Source organism: Plectropomus leopardus, chromosome 13 (genome assembly GCF_008729295.1).
Source record: "Plectropomus leopardus isolate mb chromosome 13, YSFRI_Pleo_2.0, whole genome shotgun sequence".
Lineage (NCBI taxonomy): Eukaryota > Metazoa > Chordata > Actinopteri > Perciformes > Serranidae > Plectropomus > Plectropomus leopardus.
In genome coordinates, this window is record NC_056475.1 from 2,479,857 (window position 1) to 2,491,248 (window position 11,392).

At 43.9% G+C, this 11,392-nt stretch overlaps 1 protein-coding gene across 1 annotated transcript; it reads left to right on the forward strand.

Annotated features, from left to right (window-relative positions):
- The first annotated feature begins 480 nt into the window (after positions 1-480).
- Positions 481-2,658, forward strand: flrt1a (fibronectin leucine rich transmembrane protein 1a). The gene has a single exon (XM_042499779.1). The coding sequence runs from the start codon at positions 505-507 to the stop codon at positions 2,560-2,562; it is 2,058 nt and encodes a 685-aa protein (XP_042355713.1). The 5' UTR covers positions 481-504; the 3' UTR covers positions 2,563-2,658.
- The last annotated feature ends 8,734 nt before the right edge of the window (positions 2,659-11,392 follow it).

The window sequence follows — 11,392 nt, forward strand, 5'->3', positions numbered from 1 at the left end:
TCTTGGATTACTGTTGCTAATTCAACATAATGATGGCTGGCTGTGCAGTTATCTTCCAGAGTTTTTTTGGCTTTGGATCGATGGCAGAATGTTGTTAGAAGCTGAGAGGAATCCTTACAGATCCGGCCATTTGTCCACATCTCCTCGATGATATAACTATTAATTTTGAAATAAACAAACTTGTCATTGAGTGCAAAATGTTGCTGCTTAGATTTTATATTTGTAATGTGTTCCTGGGCTCTTACATTATTTAAACAAGGGATTAATTGTGCTCCTGATAAGCTGGCAACCATTAAACGGTAAGTAACCGATTAATTTAAAAAAAAAAAAAAGAAAGAAATATCCTGAAATCCTAGAAATGTTGCTGCCTGCTACGGCCTATTCATGAGTGCGTCAGTGCTGACTGTAATCTCTCTTTCTCTCTCAGGGTGGAGGTCACAGGAGTCCAGCTCACTGCAGCCATCTGAAGATTGACAACAGACCTGGAAAAGAAAGACAGTGCTTATGTTCACCATAATGGCACCTGTGGGTGTGGCTAAGCTGCGGACTCGGCTCTTCTTGCTGTTTCTTTGCTTGACACTACGTGCCGGCATGCTTCAGTTTGCTACGGCCACAATACAAGGGTACATTGGAGACAGGGACATGATATGCCCGTCTGTGTGCAGGTGCGATGAGGACTTTATCTACTGTAATGACCGTGGCCTGAGCGCCATCCCGTCACTGCCTCCTACAGCGTCTGTCCTCTACCTTCAGAACAACCAGATAAACAACCCGGGTTTGCCCACCTCCCTGGAGCGCCAGCTTTCCGTCCGTGTGGTCTACCTCTATGATAATGAACTGGATGAATTTCCCATGCACCTGCCGCCATCTGTGCGTGAACTGCATTTGCAGGATAACAACATACGCACTATTCCTCGCAGTGCGCTGGCTCGGATGCCCCTGCTAGAGAAGCTCCACTTGGACGACAACTCTATCTCCACTGTCAGCATTGAGGACCAGGCCTTTGCTGACAATCCACGGTTGCGCCTACTTTTTCTTTCACGCAACCACCTGTCCAGTATCCCCTCAGGACTGCCCGCCTCTCTGGAAGAACTCCGTCTGGATGACAACCGAATCTCCACTATCCCGACCCACGCCTTCCGAGGCCTCGCCTCACTAAGATGTCTTGTCCTGGATGGGAACCTTTTGGCAAACCAGCGCATTGCTGATGACACATTCTCCCGTCTCTCTAACTTAACGGAGTTGTCTCTAGTCCGTAACTCCCTCCAGACTCCACCTGTTAACCTACCCAGCGCCCACTTGCAGCGCCTTTCCCTACAGGAAAACGCCCTGACTCATATGCCACGTGGTTCCTTGGACGGCATGCGCAGGCTGCTGAGGCTTGACCTGTCAGGGAACAACCTGACCACCCTGCCAAGAGGACTCTTCAAAGACCTGGACAACCTTGGCCAGCTGCTGGTGCGAGGCAATCCTTGGCACTGCGGCTGCAACCTGCGTTGGCTGTATGACTGGCTGCACGCCCGCGGCAACTCCATCACCGTCAGAGGCCTCACCTGCCACGGGCCTGACAGGGTGCGAGACATGGCTTTGATAGACCTAAGCAGCGAGATGGAGGAGTGTGAGGTGGTGAGGACAGCGGGGACCAGAGACAGAGTGGGCGGGGGTGGTGTCGATAGCTCTACGACTCACACCCCTCCACAGGGCTCTCTCTTCACCCTCCGCTCAAAGCGACCCGGCCTGGGGCTTCCCGACTCTGGCTTAGATTACACTCTTAGCAGCAGCGGCGTGGGGAAGAGTCTGGCGCTCAATGTGAAGCCTCTCTCCCACAACAGTGTCCGTGTTACCTGGAGTGTGGCCCAGCCCAGCTCCTCCTTCAGGCTGAGCTGGCTCCGACTAGGCACCGGAAGCGCCATGGGATCAATCACAGAGACTCTGGTCCGGGGCGACCGGCGGGAGTACCTGCTTACCTCTCTCCAACCACGCTCCAGCTACATCATCTGCATGGTGCCCCTCGCTGCGAGCTCAGAAAGTAAAGGTGGGATTTCTGGAGATGTCGACTCTGATGAAGCTCTTGTGTGCGCAAAAGCTGAAACGTCTGACCTCACCCCTCAGGAGGAGGAGGAGGATGAAGACTCGCAGCAGATGACAGTGCTGCCCCTGGCAGGGATTATTGGTGGGGCCACCGCCATCGTATCTTTGGCTCTTATTTTTGGCATCTTCTGTTGGTACGGACATAGGACTGGGCACTTGTGCTCCCGTGACCACTACACTCGCAGCAGCTCCCGAAAAAACAAGAACTATGATGATTACATTGAGTCGGGCACCAAGAAGGACAATACCATCTTGGAGATCCGCAGTCCCGGGTTCCAGATGACGCCAATGGCGGCTTGCCAGCCAATGCAGCCTAAACCGCTACGAGAGGATTACATCATTCATACCATATTCCCCTCCAATGGCACTGGCCTGTACAAAGCTGACAACCATGTTTCTAACGCAGGACATGGCACCAACCGTGGTTACAGAGAAGGAGGAATCCCAGATATAGACTACTGTTACACATGATGCACTGTACCAGATCCTGTTCACAGTGTTATTGGTAAACTGTATAGATGCACAATTTCCCTTCGCATGGACACTTCTGAAGCACCCCTCTGTGCCTTCTTCTTCTGGTCTCCCATTCCAAAATACCTGCTGTTCACTGCACTGAAAGGACAGTATGTGATTACCTGGAACTGAAACCGTGTGGGATCAGATGACTGCAGGAAGCAGCAGCCAGTGCCCCCAGGTGTAAATGCACAGCTGACTGTTTCACCATCTTAGTAATGGCCTGTGTATGTTTTTTTTTTTTTCTTCTGCTCTTTCCGTGTGACATGCAAGCAAAGAATGTATACACTGTGGAAAGGTCAAACTTTGCATAGGTGCAGGTAGAGTTCCTCTTTCACACACAGGAGCCACAGCAGTCGATTCAAAGCGGATTAAGAAGTGATGAAATGACATTTTTGGTACTCTTTTCCTGCTCACCGCTCATACACAGTATGTAGTCTTATCAAGTCATTGTTCCAAATGCCTCAACTATATTGATGTGCCCTACCAGCTATCCAAGGAAAGGGCTTTGTAAAGCTGTGAATTGTTCTATTTCAAACGACCCAATAACCACTTGTCTTAAAGTAGGCTTGTTATTACCTTATTCAGTAGTTGGCAGGGTGGAGATCTTATCATGGCTGGTCGGCCTTGGTTATACCTCTCGAGATCATTCACCTAAGATGAGTATTGTACTGTTGCATTGGATGAGATGCAGCACGAGCGTGTAGATAATTTTACTTAGATACCGACTGGGCTGTGTTTGAAGAAAATGCTTTGCTATTTTTATCTGTGGTTTGTTTAGTAATCAAATCCCGCACAGCTCTCTTTATTTATTTATTTTGTCCCTTATGTGATGGTTTTTTGTCTCTGCTAAAGTTGCTTTTTATAATTTACGCCCTCATGTTTGTCATTACTGATGAAACCCGACTTTGATGACTTGTTTCATCCGAACAACAAAACAGTGAAGAAAATATCCCGACGGCTGTCTCCAGTTTCATGTTTTCCTCAAGAGTGAATTGTTCATAACATGTGATTTAAAAATTAGACCCCACGCAAAGACGAGCATGTGCAGAGACGATAGAGGCCAACCTCAACCCCTTCTTTTCCCCACTTTGTGCCTGTGTGCTTAACCTGTGACTTCAGTTGGTTACAAAGTGTTGTCCTCCACATTTTAAAGCGGCGTTCGCAGAGAATCCAGCCTGGACAAATTACTAATGTGGAGCCTGCTGTGTGAGGCAGACTCTTGTGAGTGAACCTCGAAATGAGGGCGAGAACTGTGAGTGAAACTGAGGAGACTCAAACCGCAACACTGTTGACCTGCACTGTGGAGCAGTGGCCAAGCTGTGGGTGGGTGGATGGACTGCCGGGGGAGTTTGGAGGTGGGGAGACTCCTCAGTGAGACGAGTTCATTGATGTTTGTTTTAGCAGTGCTAAAAGGCCTCCACTCATTCCACCTCTTTTATTACTGAGCAGCACTAAAAATGTAAATGTATTAGCACTTAGCAGGGGGCAGGGATAAATGTAATGACGGGCACGGTGAGACGGAGGCTAAAGAAACATCTCCAGGCACTGAGAAAGATGGAGAATTGATGGCTCTGGCGCGGTGGAGTTCACCCATGCATAAATCTGTTTGTCATACTCAGCTTCTCCCCTTGGGTTTAATGTTGTCCATCAGTTGTTTACCACTGTGTTGCTTCCAAAGGGGAAACCAATTGTGCTTCCTTGACTGTTCTGCCTGCCGGAGTTTTACACCGGTGTCAGACGATACGTCAGTGGAATGTATATTTTATCTTGCACCCAAAATCATTGGCTTAAACATCCATCCGGCCCGGCTAATTCTGTTTCGGAGAATGTTGATATAGTGTAATTGCTATTTTACAGTGGGTCAATTCAAGACACGTACTTCCTCATCATTTGTATAAATAAAACCATGGCCACAGCCACATAAATATTTTTTCTGGTGAAATTATAGAAAGTAATGGTGCCATAACTTTGCGTAAAAAAAAAAAAAATATTATGTGAACCTGAGATATGTGTGGAATTTGCTTTATAAATTCATCTTCAGAGGGGATCAATAAAAAGTTTTATAATCTTGTTATTACTGCAACCTGTCATTTCATCCCATGCCTGAGGAAATGGAATATTTTTATAACTCGCAGAGGTATTGGTGGAGGATAAAATTCTATCTTTTGTGCAGAAATTAGACCTGCATATTGTTTTTATTTGATGAGCGCTCTGAATAGCTCCGGGATAAAACCGAGCCAATGACAGCCTGAGGCCAGACACTTGGAACCGACTGAGATTATCAAATGGAGCTTAGAAAAGTCAACAGGCTGCTGTCCTCAGCGACTTTATGTTTAAATGCAGCTTCTAAGAGGCCCGACTCCAAATGAGCAACTTCATCAAAACATATGAAATCAAGCAATCAGCCTCTGAAGGTCAGTGCCCATGCATCAGCTGGATATCCCTCTACCTCTGAATTTCATCCACCTATGACACAGCCACTACTAGTAAAGGAAAAAAAGGTTGAATTTGCAGTCCAAAAACTTTAAAGACTGAACTATGCCAAGTAACTTGTTTGGTCCGGCCTGTTTGCACTCCGAACTTGTAAATTGCACTGCTCTGTCAGTACTTTCTGTGTACGAGCATGACGCCAAAAGCCACTTTCTGCGTCCAACTGGTAAGTGGCTTGATGGCGTCAGATGGCAGACGTCTGGAAGACGCCAGGCAGAACCAGTGATGTTGTTAACATATGCTGACAGACAGCCGAACAGCACCGGGCACGTCCACATGCAATGCACACGGGCAGTGGTTTTGAGAACACGGCTGGACTGACCTGGTTACATGCACATAAAATGCTAAAAGACAGGTAATAATGCTGCCAGTAACAATGGAAAAGTGCAAGTGTGTTCATAGGGTGGATAGGTGGGGAGGTGGATAGGTCCCACAGACAACTGACTTTCGTGTGGGAGTTCGGAGTTCCTGTGTTCCCAGGTTCGCCATTGTTACCAGTTTAAGCCTGGTTAGCCATTGTTACCAGTCCTAACCAGGTAAGCACAGTTCTAGCCTGGTTAGCGATGGTTATTGTTGTATTGTGCCGTATTTTGTGCATGTAAACACTGTAGTAACATGTTCATGCATAGCAGTTGGACAGGATTATGTATCCAACTGATTCAATGACAATTTAGACTTTCATAGCATGTTGAGTTACTCTTTAAGCAAACCAATATGCAAATCCTCACATCTGTCTGTGCACATTTCTCTTGCAAATTGGAATAAGAAAAATGTCCCAAAATTATTCACCCACTTATGTCTAGTCAAAGGGGTACTGTCACAATTTATTCTCCTCTATTGTGCAAAACAAAAAGCAAACCATTTGTCCATTACATCATTGCGAGCTGCATAAACAGAAAAAAACGCCTCACATTTAACTCCTGTACTTGTAAACAGGCAGCGTTGCTTGAGGAAAAACTCAGAATCCATTGGCAGCCTTTGTGTACCCACTGTCATGTTGTGTTTGGATTACCGGGTGTTGGACTGAAGAGAGCCACCAACTGTGAACTTGAGGTACGAAATATTTCAAACTGCCATTGTTTTATGTTGTTTTATTCCTTCAATACAACTCGCATGTCTTGCTGTCACTCATTCGAGTGCCACATAACTGCAATGTGCTGCCATTTTCTGCTTTCTATGCCCATGGGAGTGTTGTAGGTCTGTGAGAGATTTAATGAGTATCACCACGGATCAACAATGTAACTGCTGTTGTAAAGCATTGTGAACAGTTTGTAGCGGCAACTGAATTCCCCACGCAGAGCAACAGAAGATGATTGGATTATCCCCTCCTCAGCATGCCGGAGCTGTAAGTCAATCCAACACAAGTTAATTAATTTCAAGGGGTGATAGAAATATGTAAAGTTTATACGTACAGTACCTCTCAGACTCTGAATGAAAAGTCGAGAGGGATCAAAACATCTGAATGCACCTCATCTCGTCCTTACTTTAATTCTACGGCACGTCTTTAGGCTTAAAAGAATGTGAATTCATTTGCAATTTGCAGGTCTTAATTAGGTCTTTAAAGTGGAATCATTGAAGTGTATTGTAAGTAATGTAAATCTGTTTATGGAACTGCGTGAAGTCTGAAACGATGTCTCAAGGGGTGCAGCCTGGGTCATTGTCAGTCAGCCCAGTCGAAACTTTTGGCATAATACAATTCTGCAAACCAGGAATACATGACATTTGTATCATCAATGTTTCTAAAGTGACGTAGTTCAGATTGCATGTTTATGAGCTGAGTTTTAATAAGACATATGCAGTAGTTTGAGCAGTCTAAGCTGGATATTTTTTTAGTAATAGCACTTCAAGCTGGGATTTGACACCAAAGCTGTAAGACATTGGCAACATTTCTAGCTATGATTGTGCCACTAAAACTGGATATATTTTAATGAGAAAACAGCTACATTTCCAGCAGTATTTTTTTCCACAAATACTGGATGTTTTCAATGAGCCAATGGCAGAATTTCTAGCTGTAGTGCGCCACCAGAACTGGGCACTTCTTAGTGAGATATTGACAGCACTTCCCATCGCAATTATGTCACCAAAACTAGGTGTTTTTTGGTGAGACATCTGCAGGTTTCCAGCAGTGATTGTGCAACCAAGCTGAGACATCGTTGGTATTTCCAGCCTCTGGTGAGCCACCAAAACTGGGTATTTTATGCTAAAACATACTTTTGTAACCATAACTAAGTTCTTCTTGTGCCTAAACCTAATCACAAATTACTTTTGAAACATAAAGTTTCAACACGTGGTTTACCTGTCGTTTACAGAAACGTGAAATGTCACCCTCTATGTTGTGACTGGGTTGCATCAGTTGGAGCTGAAGAATATTTGGATGTATGAAAGATAGGAGACCACTGAAGACCAGTCTTCATCTCGGCTCAAGGTTAGTGGCTTGAGGCTAGACTAACTGCTTCTTACATGACACACCCGTATCTCGAACTAGAAGTTGGCGCCCAGTTTTGGAGAACAAAGATAAGTGCATGGAACCGAAAAAAGATGGTTTCTTTGAATTTGTTGTATTGATTTTGTTTGATAATGTTGTGACCTCAAATTACAGGAATGTAATGCAATATCTGTTATGACTTTTCACGTCATAGAAACATGAACCCGCATAATCATATTTGTCTCACCAAAGAGACCAATTTATTGTGGGAAAGAAAGAGAACAGGCTTATGAATAGCAAAGTCACCTTGGAGATGTCGATGCTTCCATCAGAAATCAGCGTAACAGCCGGTCTCATTGTGGAGACGACAAAAACTGGAATTGCATTGCGCTGCAGCCTTTGTCTAAAGGGAAGCCCTCTCTGGCCTCACAGTCATCTTGGAAGCCCTCGCCGTCAGCAGTGCGTATGTCTCTGCTGGTCTCAGAAGGTGCACTTCCCCTCTCCAGCACCCTTTGTGCTCACAGAGATAAAAGAGTATCCCATTGTCATGGTCAGCCGGATCACAACTCAAATAATTGTGACCCGAAGGTTGCGCAGTGGCCTATATTTCCTGCCTCACTTCCGTGCCATTTAGGACCGACTCCTGTAAATCTCATTGTGCGGCGAGAAAAAAGGCGAGGGGAATGAAATATGACAAATATTGGAAATGAGGCCAAAAGGGGGGATATTGCAGAGGAAGAGATCGTGGAGATGTTGGCGATGGGATTCTCCGAGGAGTCTCACAGCAGATGGGCTCGCTTGGTTTCTTACACAGATGGTTTAATAATGTTTCTCCAAGATTTCAACAGTTAAGGGTTGATAAGCTGGCAGTCTGATCATCTTGGATAAGAGTAATATAATGCTACATGGATTTTGGAAGTAACGCCTTGTCTGAGCCTTGATGATCCTGAGGGGACTGCTTTGGCTACACAACACAATCACTAAAAGCAGAGAGACAAAATATATTGGTGGCTCCCTGCAGAGTATGCGAGATAGTCATCACAAACTCAGTATCAAAGGAATAGTTTGGATTTTTTGAAGTGGGGTTGTTTGAGGTACTTATGCAAAGACAGTGTGTATATCTACAGAAGACGGTGGTCAGGAGTACCACAAACGAAGCTAAGGGGGCAGCAACAAAACATATTTCAACCTTTATGAACTGTTTGCATTTCATTCCTTTTTAAAAAAAATAATTTTGCCTGTGTTTAAGCATATGGCATAGATTTTTGGCAAGATTGTGTATTTTTGTTTAATCTTGGAATTTCCAGCTCAGCTCCTACAATAAGTCCAAAATACACTGTAAACGAAACTGATACATTCATTCTGTTAAGTGCAAAAAATGTGCCATTGAAACCCATTCAGTTTGATCCCACAGCCATCAAAGCATAAAAACATGTTCTGCATTATTTCTGGGTTTCATTCTGGGCTTTTGCCTTGGAATTTGTAGTTTATACTATTTTCTACCTGATGAGATCATTTTTATCATATTTGGCATGTGGAGAAAATACATGCTATTTCCACGAGGTGCACTGTCACAATCAATGTTGCTGTAAATCATTGACATACCCCAGGCTGTGATACTAAAAACTACTTTGCATGTAGTATATTAAAAAAAAATTTTTTTTTGTGGTTCTTGTTTTTAAATCTAAGAACAGTGGCATCATGACAAAAACCTGACATTTAAAGAGTTAAAATCCTAAAAATTATTTTTAAAAAAGTAATCTTACCTCACAGAACATGGGAGCTGCTGGTGTGCGGCTGCCTCGATCAGTTAGTTGTTTTGTGTTATTGTGTGACTTTGGTTAATCCAGATTTATTCTTTTAAACACCAAAGTCACACAATAACAAAAAACAAACAAACTGATCGATGCGTCAGCTGACCGTTTTGGTGGCAGTGAGTGGGGACTGCAGCAAAACATATTTTAGCCACCTAAAAAAGGACCACTAAAAAAAATCAATTTAAATTTAAGTGAATGTTAAATTTAGAATATTTTTACTGCTTTACCTTGTCGTCAGACAGCCACACGAGCCGTTAGCTATGCTGTCTTAAAGCCACGAGTCTCCACAGTAATTTTAACTCACAGAACACAGGAGTCGCTGATCTACCACTGCCTCGTTTTTAGTTAGTTTGTGATATTGTTTGACTTTGGTGATTTAAAGGGTTGGTTCGAGATCACCAAAGTCACACAATAACACAAACTATTTAATAAATCGAGGCAACTGTAGACCAGCAACTCTTGTTCTGTGAGGTAAAATTACTATCAAAGGAGTCTTTGAAGAGAGCAATATAAAGGTAATGGCTTCAGCTCCCTGTTGGAAAAAGCTGTCTGATGGCCAGGTAGAGCTGCGATACTAGCCTAAAAATAACATACACTTAAACTGATATTGATTTTTTTGGTGGCTGATACATGTTTGGTGTTTTTTGCTGACCACCATCTACTAACTCTGGCTATACTTCAAAGAAACCCACCTCAAAAAATCTCAAATATCCCTTTGAGTTTTACAAAAGACCAGGTGAAGTCATTTTCTTCTTCTTGTTGCCTCAAAAACACATCTGATGTAAGAACTCAGGGCCCTGCAGTGTAAACTGGGGAAAAAAACAGTCCAAGACCTTAAGAGTACCTCCTTTGTCACATAGTCGTTTCCCCGTAGGTGACTGCGTAGATATATAAAAAAGATAGAAATACAAAAGATGAAGGACACTCAGCGCTCCGTGCATCACGAGGAACGTGAATATGAAGTACCATGATTGTGCTGCTGCACAGACGGAAACACCAGTCGTGACAATTGCACTGGAAAGCCTGAAGTGTTTCCTCTGGCACTGCCGCTGAGCGTGCGCTCATGGCCTTCGGATGTGCAAACAAATAGACGGCTGCAGATTGAGAGTCAGACATAATCCCTGTCCCTGAGCACCCAGGCTGAGCTTGTTAGCTGAAGCTCACTAGTGAGACTGTGGAATGAAGTGGGCTTCAGTGCAGTATTGAATACAGTATATGCTCTTGAACGTGTCTTTCTTTCAACTGAACTCTTATTATTAAATGTGAATGTTGCATAGGTTAGAGGTTACCTAAAGTATGTATTTCTGTTTTTGTACAAACATTTATCAACCGAGATTTCTTGCCTTCAGACATTTTATTGTTGCACTGTGATCCTTCAGCAATGCTAAACCAGCCCACTCCTGTTTTTCCTCAAGGTCTCGGATTCAAAGCGTGGCAAAGATTGTCAGAAACGCAGATATTGTTTTCTTGATTTGCTCCTCTTAAGCTCGCATTCTTTTTTTTAATTACTTAATGTAGGAAAAAGAAACGGAGACAGGATGTTTATGTGTAGGTGTGGGAGAAAGTGGATTGAAGTATTACCAAAGACAGATTTGTTGCGGCACAGATGTACTGTAGGTAACCTGACATCTGTATGAAGTGTGCTATTTATTCTGAAGTGGTTGTAATCACCGTGATGTGGCTCAAATTACTGAGGTAGTGCTCCAGACTGGAATAAAATTACATTTTGCAAACCAATTTAGCCTAGCTGTTTTACAATTAGATCAGGAGGGATATTACTGACGCAGTTGTTCTGGATGGGCTGAGATAGTAAATAGACTCTGCAGGAGTCACTTAATAAACTAATACAGTTAAGAAAAAGCTCGTGTGTGCATGCTGGCACAGGATGTGCAACTTGAAGCTCTTATTTCTGTGCAAAACACTTTCTGTTGCGTTCACAGGGGACCGGGGTGTGGCACAAATATAAGAACAGGTGGTGATGGTCTTTGTGTGTGTTGTGTGTGTGTGTGTGTGCGTGTGCGCGTGTGTGTGTGTGTGTGTGTGTGTGGTCTTC